Source organism: Globicephala melas, chromosome 9 (assembly GCF_963455315.2).
Source record: "Globicephala melas chromosome 9, mGloMel1.2, whole genome shotgun sequence".
Lineage (NCBI taxonomy): Eukaryota > Metazoa > Chordata > Mammalia > Artiodactyla > Delphinidae > Globicephala > Globicephala melas.
Genome location: NC_083322.1, coordinates 73,593,291 through 73,609,644, shown reverse-complemented (window position 1 = coordinate 73,609,644; position 16,354 = coordinate 73,593,291). Strand labels below are relative to the sequence as shown.

Below are 16,354 nucleotides of genomic sequence, written 5' to 3'. Positions count from 1 at the left end.
GCCTCCCGGCCACTCACCGAGGATCTCTAGGTCTTTAAGGGCATCTACCCCTGGGGAGAGGATGAAGAATACTGGGGTGGCTGGGCTGCTTTCTTCAAATGCTTTAACTAAGTCCAATCTGGTTCTCTCCACATACTTCGTACCCAGTTTTTCCTCCACGAAATTCCTGTAAAAAGAATAATGCCAAAGAGAGGATCAGCGCCTCTGACCTTGAAATGTGTCACAGCTTGAATCAGCTTAAACCACAGGCACGGGAAGGAAGCAAACTATGTTTATTACACGAGATGTTTTGTAAGAATGACAATACGAATCCACACTAGATTTATGCAGTTGAGTCCGTGAAATCCCTCTCTGCTTTAGAAGCTCTGAAAATCAGAAGCCTACCTTCCATTTTGGGGGTCTACCGAGACTCTCCTCTGAGAACCATCCAAAGCCTGCATATGGCTTTGTATCCCCCAAATCCCCTGCCAGAGCCCCCGTTACTTATTAACAGTTCATTAGATTTGCCACAGTGCAATTTTCCAGCCTGTTGGGCTTCTCATGAATATACAAATGCTTTTTGGGGTGTTGCTAACACAGGGAAGCTCAATTAAGCAGGGATTATTTGCCAGCAGCATCAGATTTAGCAGAAAGTAAGGACGACTAAACAGAATTAACTTGTAAAGTAGGGTGTGGCGGGGGCTTCTGCAGAGGGAAAATAGGCTGAACAGACAAAACCAAGGAAGAAAACCTGAGGCTAGTGAATGCTGCTGACAAAAAAGCAGCTCGCTAGGGAAGGAACCTGGGAACTCTTTGACTGTTGAATTCAAATTAGAATTAAGCACCGTATTACCATTTAGGAGCCAAAAGGGCAAAGGAAAGGGACACTTAAACCAAGATGTAGGCAGGCATTTCTGCTTTTAAATCCTGTTGGTTGTAAAGTTATAGGACTATGAGTGAATCCACGAAAGGCATTCATTTTTTGTTTGATGTGCAAAATCTCTGGAGCCAAAGGGCCGCTCTAAATATAAACAATGGGAATCACACTTGGGTAATGCACGTTCCTGGCCTCTGAACTCTGCCAACTCTCTTCCTAGAATATTTCCATAGGTTCCCTGTTTCCCCTATTGCTTTCAGAATTAAGCTTTTCAGGAAGAATACGTTCAGTCTGCCGACAGACTAGCACACTGTTCAATGTTAGCAGATTTGAACAAAAGTAGTGATTGCAGTATAAAAATTTCTGCAGAATCACTTTTCATGAACGTGAACCATAAACACGTCCACCAGATACTTCTAGTCCTTAAGACAAAGTTTCCTCTAGGTTAACTTGCATTTCCCAAAGTGCTAACTGCACCCACCTGAGAGCATGTGTCATTCTGTCAGGGCGCACTGCTCTCAAAATAATCAGCTTCTGTATTAAACTTTTCTTCTTCCACTCTTGTGGCAACTTTTCTTTTTCTGGACACTCGGATTCTGCCCACTTCCTCCACTGCTTCGCTGATCCTTCCACATCTCGGTCTAGGCCTTGGAACTCTTCCATGAGGGCTACTGCCTGTAATACAGTAGGGGAACAGATGGGAATGGGGTGTAGAATAGCTTTGGGTTTGAGATAAAGATGAATGTATCAAACCCTGTGTAAGTAACTTGTGCTGGATAGTGTTTGTTTCCTCTCTAGATTTACTCTGTACCCTTTCCTGCCCTGCAAAGAGGGTTACTGCTAAGGATGGCTTGAACAAAGCTCCCCGGTTCTCTGGCCTGGTTGGGTTTGACCAATAGGAACCACTGGCAAAAGGGCTGGAGAAGAGAGGCGAGGGCATTTCTTCCCCAGCTCTTTCCTGTGGTGACATAGTTTGGCAATGGCTATGTTTCTTTACAGAATGCCACAGGTTCCAAAGGTAGGCTCTCTCCCATAACTTCATTTCTCAGTAGTTTCGGTAACTGCCCCTTTTCCACCTTTTTCCATCCCCATCCCTGGTTTGTCTCCTCATCTTTATTCCCATATTATAAAAATATACTCTTTGTTCAACTTTTCTTAAAAATCACACTTTCATGTGCCATTTGTTTTCTGCCGAGAGCCTGACTGATACACAACTGAACTTGAACTTGTAATTCTAAAGTAATAATCTAATTAAAAATGCTATTAAAAAATAAAACCTAGGGGACTTCCCTGGTGGTCCAGCGGTAAAGAATCTGCCTTCCGATGCAGGGGACGCAGGTTCAACCCCTGGTCGGGGAACTAAGATCCTACATACCACGGGGCCACTGAGCCTGCTTATCGCAAACCACAGAGCCCACGTGTCCTGGAGCCCGTGCGCCACAACTTGAGAAGAGAAAACCCGCACGCCACAACTAGAGAGAAGCCCGTGCACTGCAGCGAAGAGCCCACACAAACAAACCAATATTTAAAAAAATCTAAACGCACTATAAAAGTAAGGAAGAACATAGTTATTTTTAATACATAGAAATGTTTCTGCTTTAGAAAAAAAGAGTAGGGTGAAACTTAGCCTATGATGAGCATCTCTGAGGAATTCCAGAGCCTCAGAGAATAAACTTTTAATAATAGGATCTTCTAACAGAAAAATGGAATAAGGATTGATGACTGGTGTTGAAGAATACTACCACTTTTTCCTCTACAGCATTCTGCTCTGCCTAAACATTTTACAATTATAGTAAATTACTATATTGCTGTATAAATTAACAAAACTATTTTGAAAAAGCAGAGAAATATTATAAAAAAGAAAACAAAATAAAGAAACTAGATACAGGTCAACTGAAAAAAGATTATTCATTGGGTTGACCAAAAAGTGCCTTTGTTTTTTAAGTAAAAATAAAGGACACATTTTTCATTTTCACCAAGAATTTTATTGAACAACGTATTCACCCTTTTGTTCTATTACCTTCTGCCATTTTTCAGGCAACTTCATAATTCCATCTTCCCAAAACTCTTATCTTTTTGAACAAAGAACTGTTCCAGGTGCCTTTTACAGTCTTCCAGGGAACGGAAAATTTTTCCGTTAAGAGAATTTTGTAAAGATGGAAATCCAAAGGTGCAATGTCTGGTGAATACGGCGGATGAATCAGAACTTCCCAGCCAAGCTGTGACAGTTCTTGCCTGGTCATCAGAGAAACATGCATTCTTGCGTTGTCCTGATGGAAGATTATGCGTTTCCTGTTGACTAATGCTGGATGCTTTTCATCGAGTGCTGCTTTCAGTTGGTCTAATTGGGAGCAGCACTTGTTGGAATTAATCGTTTGGTTTTCTGGAAGGAGCTCATAATAGAGGACACTCCCTTCCAATCCCACCATATACACAACATCACCTTCTTTGGATGAAGTAAGACCGGCCTTTGGTATGGTTGGTGGTGGCTCATTTCACTTGCCCCACTATCTCTTCTGTTCCACATTACTGAACAGTATCCACTTTTCATCACCCATCACAATTTGTTTTAAAAACGGAACATTTTCATTACGTTTAAGAAGAGAATCACTTGGGGAAATACGGTCAAGAAGGTTTTTTTTGCTTAACTTATGTAGAACCCAAACATTAAAGCAATTAACATAACCAAGCTGGTGCAAATGATTTTCAATGCTTGATTTGGGTATTTTGAGTATGTCGGCTATCTCCCACGTGGTATAATGTTGATTGTCCTCAATTAATGTCTCAATTTGATCGCTATCAACTTCAACTGGTCTACCCGACTGTGGAGCATCGTCCAGCGAGAAATCTCCAGCATGCAACTTTGCAAACCACTTTTGACACGTTCGATCAGTCACAGCACCTTCTCCATACACTGCACAAATCTCTTTTTTCATTTCGGTTGCATTTTTACCTTTCTTGAAGTAATAAAGCATAATATGCTGAAAATGTTGCTTTTTTTCTTCCAACTTTAATATTAAAATGGCTACACAAAAATTCACCAATTTTGAATAATTAATTACTTTCTTTTTGGCTTTGTTGGGTCTTCATTGCTGCACACAGGCTTTCTTTAGTTGTGGCGAGCAGGAGCTACTCTTTGTTGTGGTGCGTGGGCTTCTCATGGCGGTGGCTTCTCTTGTTGCAGAGCACGGGCTCTAGGCACGTGGGATTCAGTAGTTGTGGCGCACAGGCTCAGTAGTCGTGGCTCATGGGCTCTAGAGCACAGGCTCAGTAGTTGTGGCACACGGGCTTAGTTGCTCTCCAGCATGTGGGATCTTCCCGGACCAGGGCTCAAACCCGTGTCCCCTGCACTGGCAGGCGGATTCTCAACCACTGCGCCACCAGGGAAGCCCCAGATTCACCAATTCTGATAAGTCTTTTTTAAAATTAATTAGTTAATTAATCAATATATTTTTCACTGCGTTGGGTCTTCGTTGCTGCGCACAGGCTTTCTCTAGTTGCGGTGAGCGGGAGCTACTCTTTGTTGCGGTGTGCGGGCTTCTCATTGCGGTGGCTTCTCTTGTTGCAGAGCGTGAGCTCTAGGCACGCAGGCTTCAGTAGTTGTGGCTCACGGGCTCTACAGCGCAGGCCCAGTAGTTGTGGCGCACTGACTTAGTAGCTCCGAGGCATGTGGGATCTTCCAGGACCAGGGCTCGAACCCGTGTCTCCTGCACTGGTAGGCAGATTCTTAACCATTGCGCCATCAGGGAAGCCCGATAAGTCTTCTTTTTAAAATGCACGCTGATATGACAGCTGTCACACACAATCTAACAAAATGGTTTTGAATGAAGTTAAAGACAACTAAGTGCTACCAGAGCCATTTACAGAAAAAAACGAATGAACCTTTTGGCCAACCCAATATATTCCTCGACTTTAACCAAAGGTCCTATACATTATACATATTTATTAACAACTTTCCCATCCACAAATAGGTCACAAGTTCCTTTACTTCCAAATAAGAAAAGGGAAACTAGTAGATGTTTGTGGAAATGTAAATTGGTGCAGCCACTGTGGAAAAGAGTATGGGAAGTTCTTCAAAAAACTAAAGACAGCATATATCTACAACGGAAATGGTGTATATCACCTGTATTTTTTAAACTACATTTCTACATCTTAGAGAACAGAGATTTGAAACAAGATTTAGCAACTGAAAAATCATGTTCCTAACATACCTTAATAGCGCTCCATGACTGATTAGTTAGGAAGTCAACAGGACTCATGTAAGCGTATTCAACTGTGAACCGAAGCAGGAAATCCAATTCAAGAGGATCTATCTCTTTCTTTCTCAGCAAAATCTTGAGAGTACACAAAATTGAAAAGGTCATTTGGCTTGCATCAAAATCGAGGACGCAGTCACCACTTAATAGATATGATTGAACAGACAGAAGTAAGCCTTCTGAGAATTCCTATAGATATATATCTGCTCTGTAGTTGAAATAAGGAATCTCAGATTATGCTCGTGATCTCAAAATCTTGATTAGAAATCGAATAGCAAATAATTACGAAGCCTGGTTTATTTCAATTTTAATACCCATGCCTATTAGCAGCATATTTGAAATATGCTTTCATATTTAGCCTTCTACCGTTAGATCAAACTTGTCTTGAAACTTGTTATACAAATTGAGAAAGCCTCAGATGACAATGGATTGAATTACTAAACAAAAGGTAAAACTAGTATTGTAAGTTAGTCCTGGTATAGAAATTATATCCAATAAACTGCAAGATGTATAAAAGATTTTTCTTATATTGGGAGATTATGCTGAGAAAAACTGGAAATTGCTGTTTTACAGACACAACTAAGCAAACACATCACGAACTGAAACTTTAGACATTCTGGTTACAGAATTGTTAAGGAGTCCATAAAACACTTGAGTGGAGGGCACAAATGACATATTTCTAATTTCCTCATAAAAACTGTAACACCTTATAAAATTAAGCAGGTAAAATGTTTGAGGTTTGTGCTACTTAAAAATTCTAGATATTTTCAAAATGCATTATGGGTGGTAACATGTATCAAAATATCTTATTGGATAATTTTTCTTAATTCAATTTGATTTATTTCAACACACAAGAAATTGTCCAAATATATATGAAGCTTTGATTTATGTAGACTGTCAGTATTTCAGATAGATTATAATTTGTCTAGATATTCTAAAAAGAAGTTTTAAATAGATGTGCACGCATGTGTATGCATGTCATGTTTTATCATCCCTAGTCCATTACTGTTCATGAACAATATGTATAAACACAAAAATTTCAGCAAAACCCACAAACAATCTGATTAAAAAATGGGCGGAGGAACTGAATAGGCATTCTACCAAAGAAGGCATACGAACGGCTGACAGATAACATGAAAAAGTGCTCAACATCACGAATCATCAGGGAAATGCAAATTAAAACCACATGAGATATCACCTCACACCTGTTAGGATGGCTATTAGCAAAAAGACAGGAGACGAACAAATGCTGGTGAGGATGTGTACACTGTTGGTGGGAATGTAAATTGGTGTGGCTACTATGGAAAATTGTAAGGAGGTTCCTCAAAAAATTAAAACTACAACTATTACAGAATCCAGCAGTTCTACTATATTCCTATATGAATATAGGAAATGAAATCACTATCTCAAAAAGATATCTGTACTATGTTCATTGCAGCATTATTTACAATAGCCAAGTCATAAAAACAACCTAAGTGTCCACATATGGATGAATGGATGAAGAAAATGTGGTGTATATATATGTGTGTGTGTGCGTGTGTGTGTATAATGTATACATATGTACACACATATATACAATGGAATATTATTCAGCCATAAAAAGAAGGAGATCCTGTCATTTGCAACAGTAAGGATGGACCTTCAGGGCATTATGCTAAGGAAAAAAGTCACACAGAGAAAGATAAACACTGTATGATCTCACTTTTATGTGAAATCTTAAAAAACAGAATCACAGATACAGAGAACAAACTGGTGGTTGTCAGAGGTGGGTGCTGAGGGGTGTAGAAATGGATGAAGCTAGTCAAAAGGTATAAACTTGCAGTTATAACATAAGTCCTGGGATGTCATGTACAGCACGGTGACTATAGTTAACATTAGTGTACTGTATATTCGAAAGTTGCTAAAAGAGTAGATCTTAAAAGTTCTCATCACGGAAAAAAAAAATGTTAACTATGTGCGGTGACGAATGTTAACTACACTTATTGGGTAATCATTTCATAACATATACATATATAAGATCATTACACTGAACACATAATACGTCATGTGTCAACTATATCTCAATAAAATTGGGAGAAAACTGAAAAGAAAAATTTTGTTTTGTAATGCATTACTCCTGTTTATCACATACATTATAAAGTGATTACACCCATATATTACTTTTTTAACCCAAAGGAATCTATTAATACCAAAAGTATTGAAAGAAGTGCTAATTTATCACTATTAACAGCAGGTATTTTATTTTATTTTATTTATTTTTTTAACATCTTTATTGGCATATAATTGCTTTACAATGGTGTGTTAGTTTCTGCTGTATAACGAAGTGCATCAGCTATATGCATACAAATAGCCCAATATCCCCTCCCTCTTTCGTCTCCCTCCCACCCTCCCTACCCCACCCTTCTAGGTGGTCACAAGGCACCGAGCTGATCTCCCTGAACAGCGGGTATTTTAAAATGCCTTCTTTGAGCAAGGCACTTGGGAGGACACAAAAGAAATGACATCTTTCATCACAATTTGAACTGATAGAAAAAGATATACAGTAAATGAACTAATAAAAGGACCACATTCTTATTTCATCTAGGAATGTGGTCCTCAATGTTTCTTTCTCATCACGGGCACTTTTATTTAAACAGAATCTATTGCAGAAGTCCACATCAAAAGGAGTAAAAGGGTAGTAGGTCTCACTGAAGTTAGGAGCGTGAAATGTGGAGCTCCCTTCACCCATTCACTGTTTTTTTAAAGGGGCTCTGAAAATCTCCTAGGGGCACTCAGATCTGGAAAGCTGAGCTTGAGATTCTCTCCAAGGAACTCCCCGGCAGTACCTGGGAGGTCTGTACAGGACCTGGGAAGGTGAGGCCAATGTCTCATTGACCTGTTTTTCAGGATGACAGCTGATGTGGCTGCCCAAAGTGCAAACCCACCCAAGCCAATGCACCCTGACTTACTAGCAGTTTGTCACATGCCCAAGTTCCCTCTGCGAAACGGAAACTCTCCTCATGCTGCGAAGAGCTTCCAAAACAACTTCACTTCAGCAGCAGTACATAATAAACAGAGATGCGTGACTTTGGTTCTGGGGCTGCTTTTGAGTGACTGATTTCCTTACCTGAAAAGCCATCTGGGACAGGAAGGTGAGTTTGTCCTTCTCAAACAGCGCCTGGCTGGTGTAGAGGAAGACGGCGTGGGTGATGCTCTCGGTCAGGACTGAGATGCGTCCCGGCGTGTCCTCTACCTTGTCAGCCTGCTCGATGGCTCTGTGGAACAGCATGTTGAAAGCCTAGGGAATACAAGTGAAAGTTAAAGGGTGACAACTGGTGGCTGGATGTCTAGCTAGTCTCAGGCACGCAGGCTACAGTTTATCTATGGGGAGAGAGAACAGGACGGGTTTTACAAGGATTCTATGAGCTCTTAGAACAGCTTCTGGCACATGGTAAGTGCTCATTCAAAGTTTGCTATCATTACTATTATTTTTAACATTATTTCATAAAATCTACCTACATTTCCTCCCTGACCAATTGAATTGCACTGTCCTCTCTTCTTCTACCCATGCGCTTTTAAAAAATTTATATTTTTATTTTTAATTGTGGTAAAATACCCAAAGTGTAAATTTACTGTCTTAATAGTTTTAAGTGTACCGTTAAGTAGTATTAAGTATTTTCACACTGTGGTACAACCAATCTCCAAAATGTTTTCTTCTTGAACAACTGAAACACTGTTAAACAAGAACTTATTTAAAAAACTCATTTTATTATAACTCCCTATTCCCTCTCCCCCCAGCCCTTGGCAATCACTGTTCTACATTCTGTTTCTGTAAGTTTGACTGCTCTAGATACCTAATATAGTGGAATTATATAGTATTTGTCTTATTGTGACAGGCTTGTTTCGCTTAATATAATGTCTTCAACGTTAATCTATGCTGTAGCATGTGTCAGAATTTAGCCTTCCGTTTTAAGGCTAAATAATATTCCATTGTGTGTACGTACAACATTTTAATTTATCTGTTCATCCAGTGACGGACATTTGGTTTGCTGCCACCTTTTGTCTGTCGTGAATGATGCTATGAACATGGGTGTACAAGTATCTCTTTGAGACCATATTTCGATTGTTTTGGGTATACGTCCAGAAGTGGAGCTGCTGAATCATATGGCAATTTTTTTTAAAGAACTGTCATATTGTTTCCCAAAGTAATTGCACCATTTTACAATCCTTCCAACAGTTCAAAAGGGTTCCAATTTCTCCAGATAGCTGCCAACACTTGCTATTTTCTTTCTTTCTTTTCCTTTTTTTAAATCTTGTAGCTATCTTAATAGTTGTGAAATGGTATCTCATTGCGATTTTGATTTCCATTTTCCTAAAGATTAGTGATGTTGAACATCTTTTCAAATGCTTGTTGGTCATTTGTATGTCTTCTTTGGAAAAATGTCTATTCAAGTTCTTTGCCCATTTTTTAACAGGTTATTTTTTTGTTTCTATTATTCCACCCATGTACTTTTGTGATCCCCTTTGATTATCTTATTCTTTTTAAAATCACTCAATATTTCTTTCTTACTCCATTGTATGCCTTGGTAACAATGGGGCTGAATACATTTTTACATATATCTACATATACATAAACACATAGGTAAATATATCTAAATATCTATATCTATAAATAGATATAACATAAAATATTAAAATTTTTGGCTGGTGGACAGGGGCCAAAGACCACAGACTGATTGGCCTTGAATTATGTATATTTGACTGAAAGTAAAACCTTACAATGACAGACATATAGTAAATATTAGTAAGAAGGTATTAACAAAGTACTCATTTAATATTTACATTTTAAAATCAATTTTTAATTTACACACAATAAAACGCACCATTAAGTATACAGCTCGAGTTTTGACAAATATATATACTTCCGTAACAATCACTGCAATCAAAATGTAGAAACGTTCTATTCATGTCACCCCCCGCCAGAAGTTCTCATGTGCCTCGCTGCAATCCGTTCCCACCACGATACCTACCCCTGCCCACTGCTGAATGTTTCTGTCACACCAGATTCATTTTAGGATCATATAAGTATGTACTTGTAGTACTTTGTTTTTGAGTGCACATATGTTTTCATTTCCTTTGGGTAAATACTTAGAGTAAAAATGTTAGGATCATTTTGTAAGTGTATGTATAACATTATGAGAAACTAACAAATTGTTTTCCAAAATGGTTTTAACACTTTGCATCCCCACCAGCAACATGAAAGAGTTGCAGTACCACATCGGTGCTAACACTTGTTACTGACAGTCTTGTAAAATTTTAGCCATTCTACTGGGTATACGGTAATACGTCATTCTGCTTTTACTTTGCATTTCTCTGATGTCTGCTGAGCATCTTAAAAATGTGCTTGTGGGCAATACTTATGTCTTAGTATACATGCACAAACCTTTCTATTTTTTTAATTGCGTTGTCTTACTATTGAGTTTTCTATTCTGATATAAGTTCTTTGTTAAACATGTGTATTGGAAATAATTTACTGGTCTATGGCTTGTCTTTTCATTTTCTTCATGTCTTTTCAAGACGATAAATTTTTAATTTGATAAGGTGCAATTTATCAATTTTTTTTCTTTCTCTGGTATCCTAAGAATAAATCTTTGCCTAACCCAAAGCCCAAACATTTTCTTCTATTGTTCTCCTAGAAATTTTATAGTTTACCTTATTCATTTTGAGCTCATTTTGTATCTAGAGTAATGTAGTGGCTGAGGTTCTTTTTATTCCAAGTGGATATCCAGTCGTCCCAGCACCACTTGTAAAAACTATCCCCTCCTCATTGAATTGTCTTGGCATTCACTGCAAAAAATCAGTTGACCATACATTTGTGGGTCTGCTGCTGGACTGTCTATTCTGTGCCATTGATCAGTGTATTTTTCTTTAGGCCAATCAGTGTAGTAAGTCTCGAAATCATGTACTGTAAGTCTTCCGCATTTGTTCTTCTTTTTCATTATTTAGTTATTTTTAAATACTCTGCATTTCTACACAAATTTTAGAATCAGTTTGCCAATTTCTACAAAAAAGCCTTCTTGGATTTTGATTAAGACTGAATTAAAACTATAGATTAATTTGGAGAGAACTGAAATCTTAATAATATTGACTGCTCCAAGCCATAAACATGGTCTCTCTCACCATTTAGTTAGACCTCCTTTAATTTTCTTAACAATGTTTTGTAGCTTTTAGTATGCAGATTTGTATTTGTTTTGTTAAAATCATCCCTAAGAGTTCCAAGATTTTGGATGCTATTGTAAAGAGTATTGAGGTATTACTTTTATTTTTCAGTTGTTTGTTCCTCATATATAGAAATACAATGAATTTTGTATATTGACTTTATATCCTGCCATCTTGCTAAAAACTCACTTCAGCTTTTTTGTAGATTTCTTATGATTTTCTACACACCTGGTCAGGTCATCTGTGAAAAAAAAAAAGACAGTTTTTCTTCTTCTTTTAAAATTTCTGTGTCTTTTATTGTATTACTTCACTGGCTATAACCTCCAGTGCAGTACTGAATAGAAGTGTTAAGAGAAGATATCATCGTTTTGTTCCTGATCTTAGGGGAAAGCATTCAATTTTTCAACATGAAGTATAATGTTAGCTGAAAATTTTTACAGATGCCCTTTATCACACAGAGAAGTTACCATCTATTCCCAGTTTGCTCAGTTTCTTTTTTTTCTTTTTTAACCAGGTGTTGAAATTTGTCAAGTTCTTTGTCTGCATCCATTGGAATTATTATATGATTTTTCTCTTTTTTATTCTATTAATATGAAGAACTACATTGTGTGGTTTTTTCATGTTTAATCAACTTGCATTCCTGGCATAAATCCCACGTGAGCATAATAGATTATGCTGGCGGGGGCTGCTCTGTAGTTTTCTTTCCTTGTAATACCTTAGCCTAGTTTTGGTAGTTGAGTATTCCTGGGCGGTTTTATTTTTCTCCTTCTACGCTGCAGCTGTTCTAAAATCCAATCCCACTGTGCTTCTCAGAATTTCTGCACGTGTTTCACATTACTAGACACTTGCTAGTTATTCGTGACTCTTCCTCTTTATTTTTGCCCATATCCAACCCATCTCCAAGGGCTGATTATTCTAGCTTCAAACCATAAGTCTGTTCACTTCTGAGTCTTCTGCCATCATGGCAGTTATCTGCTTACAGCCTTTCAATGGCTTCTTTTTGCCCACACGCTATAATCCAAACTCCCCAGCATAGACCTCATGTGATCTAGACCCTCCTACCTCTCAGGACTCATGTCTTGCCATCTTCTCCCTCTCTCATTACCCTCCAGCCACATAGATTCATTCACCTGGAATCTCGAAAACTCTTTCCCATCTCACACATCCTTTCTTTCTCCAAACACTCTTTACATGGCCAAATCCTCTGTAACCTTTAGGGATCAGCTATAATCTCACTTCCTCTGAGCCTTCCCTGAGCCCCCAGTAAAACAGCCCCTCCATCCCTACTGTTCTCTCGCATTGTATTTGTCACTTTTATACACACACACAACTACACATCTCCACTCATATCCGTGTTTTCCAAACTGTACACTCAGTAACCAGCACAGCATCCGGCACTATCATTGATCTCAATAGCTATTTGTTTAAAAACTGAGTGATAGAATGAATGAATACTGCCCCGAGGCAGAATGGTACAAAGTAAAGAGCATGGGCTTTGGAATCAGCCTTTGGTTCAAATCCTGACTCTTACAATTATGAAATGTGAATTCTTTGGCAATTTATTTAAAATCTGAACATGTTGGTTTTTTAAATAGGGATATAATAATGTACTTTAATGAGATGTTTCAGGCATAAGAATGCACCAAAGTATGAAAGTGCCTTGCATGTAACAGTGGCTCAATCAATAGTTATTCTCACTTTTTATGAAATCTTTTTATGAAACATGTACACTTTCATAAGGAAAGTAGAGGAGCCTCCAGGAGAATTCCCTTATATATATTAAACTCCTTAAGACTCTGCTTAAGAACAAAAACTATGTACTGTGATGTTGCATAGTTTATCTCAAAGCCTTATTGAAAATTATAAAAGAAAGTTACTGAGAAAAGTGAGGATTTTTTCTTTGTCTTGCTTTTTTTTGCAAGCTAGGTCCTGTAGACTCCTTACTGTATGCACTGACTGCTTAAAAATAAATTTTAAACTTCCAGAAACAAGTTGAACTCCTCAAGTTTAAATTTTTTCTTAGTCTAGTCATCATTACCTTCAAAGAGAATTGATAGATGGGGTTGATTTTTCTGAGGTCATTAATAACAAAATAAAGCAGAGATGCTCTTGCTGCCACTGGTCTGTAACACTGTCGGGCCTCGTTGATTTTTCTTTCATTTTCTTTAGCTTCAATCACCTACGGTGGGATCAGACAACATAAGTAACTTACTCGTCATATTGTCTATGTGATGGAAGGGACATATCTGAAATGAGAAATTAGTAGTGTTAAAATGGATAACATGTATGGCATCTCTGTGCTTGGGCTTTTCTAAAATCATAAAATTCATATTTTAAAGTAATCTTTTTATAAGCTGAGTTTTAAGTGAGAATGGACATAACTCTAGCTGTGTTAATGATTACAGAGTAAACAAACCTGATTGTTTTTGGTTCTACAGAATTTATTCTGAGTAATGTCACCTTCCCGCCTCCCCTCTCTCTTTCGGGGGTTAATAACCCAGCTATATCACCTCCCAGGGATAGCTCTGCAAAGTCCGCTGGGTCAATTCAATGCCAATAACTTTATTAGTCAACAAGGTATACAAAAGCAGCCAAGGTCAGTAAAATATCCAACAGCCGTGCTTACTAAAAAGCCTTTATAGAAAGACTCGTGACTGCCTACTTCTGACTTTGCACCAGCTCATCCATATGCTCATATAGTTCCATTTAGTTTATCTTTGTATTAGCCTCTGGGTACATTCAGAGTGATAATTAAACACGCACACCATCATCAACTAACATATTCATTTTTATTCAAGACACAAATCTCTTCTGTCTAGGATTACTGCTGGTCCTACGGCTTTATAAGATACAGTATTTGTCCAACCTTTTTTTTTTTTTTTTGGCGGTACATGGCCCTCTCACTGCTGTGGCCCCTCCCACCGTGGAGCACAGGCTCCGGACGCACATGCCCAGCGGCCATGGCTCACGGGCCCAGCTGCTCCGCGGCATGCGGGACCCTCCCGGACCGGGGCACGAACCTGTGTCCCCTGCATCGGCAGGCGGACTCCCAACCACTGCGCCACCAGGGAAGCCCATGTCCAACCTTTTTTTTATAGGCTTGATTCATCATACTTGTATGTAAAAGAAAATAAAGAAAATGTAGAGGAGAGAGGGAAGTCCCAAAATGGCAATATATTAGGAAGATAGGAAGAGACATTTTAAGAGACGGTGAGAAGTTAACTTCAAAGCTAAGACCTAATTTACTTAATTGCTCTAATCTTTACCATTTAGCAGCCACCTGGAATTCACTTACTTAAAAGGATAGAGTAACCTGGGATTCCATTTCCTCGCTTAAACTAAGACAAATATATTGGATGTGTGGTGACACAGCCTTGGCTGGGTTAATTAATAGATTACTTAGTAATGAGGATACTCCAGAAAGCAAATGAGGGTTCCTCTCATTTTGAAACATCAGCATTTTAAGGGCTAGTGGCCATTTGTGAACGTCCAAAGTGCATGCAGAAGGCACACTGGGACACATGTTGGACATTCAGCAGGAAGTTGACTAAATGAACATTTTTTTCTAGCTTTTAGGAAATGTCACTTTCCTGGGGGAATAACGCATTTGAGAGCAGCAGGAGATCACCCCTGGCTCAGTCTCCCAGCACTGAAGGCCTGTAAACAAAACTTCAACTCTAAGTATTTCTCTAAAATGTACAATAGACCAGGAAGCCTGTGGTGAGACTGTAGGATGTCGGTTTCCCAAGGGAGGCTAAGCCTTTTAAGGTTTTAGACTACATAAGCCAGCAGGGCCCAATTTTCTTCAAATTTAGTCACTCAGGAAAAAAATAACAGCCTGACAGAGTCTAATCTGAAAGATTGGATCTTTCCTGCGTTAGGAGAAGCACAAGTTCAACCACCTCTATCTCCATTCAGAATCCCACACAGTCCACTTTTTAAGGGCAGTTTATGAAAAGACCTGAATTCCACGAAGTGTCAGTACTCTTAGAGAACGGCCAAGTTGGATTACATTTTCACCCCGAGCACTTCATTCAAATAGAGCATTAAACCCCGCCAGGCAGCCTTTGCCTTTTCCTACCTTGCACTCTACCTCTGCCGCGGTGGCCTTTGCTCTCTCCAGGCTCTCCACCAGTTTGGTGTCATCTAGAAAGCTCCCCTCTGCCTCAGAGAGACGCAGAAGGAGGTCGTCCTCCAGATACTTCAGCTCTATCTTAAAGTCATTTTGGTGCTTTGTCAAAACCAACTAAGGCAAACCAAGCAAAATGTGAGAAAGGTGATTAAATTCATGTTTTTAAGCAGAGTTTCCTTAATCATCAATTTCATGGAATCATATATGATGAAACACACGTAGCATTAAAATTGTACTAATCAAAACTTTTTTTAATTCTTTAAAAAAACATTCAGAAGGCATGGTAAGAGCTGGTTGCATTCCAGGGTCCAGAGCATGACCATATATCATTCATTTAACCTACAGGAAGAAAATTCTGGTTTCTGCTTCAAATTGAAAGACAGAAAAGTCATTATTTCCATCCTTACACAGGAAAAAAGCTAAACATAACAGCCCTTACTTACCCATCAGAGAACTGAGGTCACGGGGCAACTGCCACCCTGAAAACTACAGAGATGGGAGGATCCAGACAATCGCGGGTTCTCCGGAACATTTAAGTAGTAATCGGCTAATTCCTGGAGGCAGAGCTTGAGAGTTCAAAACTCCCAGGGGCCCAGGCAATCACCTGGGGAGAGGAAGCCTGGGGAACATTCCTCTATAACCTGGGCAGAGAGAAAGAGAGCCCTCTCTACCCTGATCAGAGGAAGAGATAGCTCTCTACCCTGGGCAGAGGGAAGGAAATCCCTCTCTTCCTTCTAACCTTCCAGGGCACGTGCTTGCTTCTCTAGCCCTGCTTTCCATGACTAGTATGCGTCTTTGCCTGCCCTAGTCCCCTGCATCAAACAAGACCTACAACTAGCCCACCTCCTGTGGCACAATCCTAACTACTTATCAGAAGTACCCTTGAGCTGCTACTTGACTGTTCAGATACAC

At 39.1% G+C, this 16,354-nt stretch overlaps 1 protein-coding gene across 1 annotated transcript in view; it reads right to left on the bottom strand.

The window, feature by feature from the left end:
- DNAH11 (dynein axonemal heavy chain 11) overlaps positions 1–16,354 on the bottom strand; it is a 315,096-nt gene that overhangs the window by 29,951 nt on the left and 268,791 nt on the right. Inside the window, 6 exon segments of the mRNA XM_060305020.1 lie at positions 18–166; positions 1,338–1,531; positions 5,068–5,190; positions 8,219–8,389; positions 13,349–13,489; positions 15,392–15,556. Coding sequence (XP_060161003.1) covers positions 18–166; positions 1,338–1,531; positions 5,068–5,190; positions 8,219–8,389; positions 13,349–13,489; positions 15,392–15,556 — 943 coding nt within the window.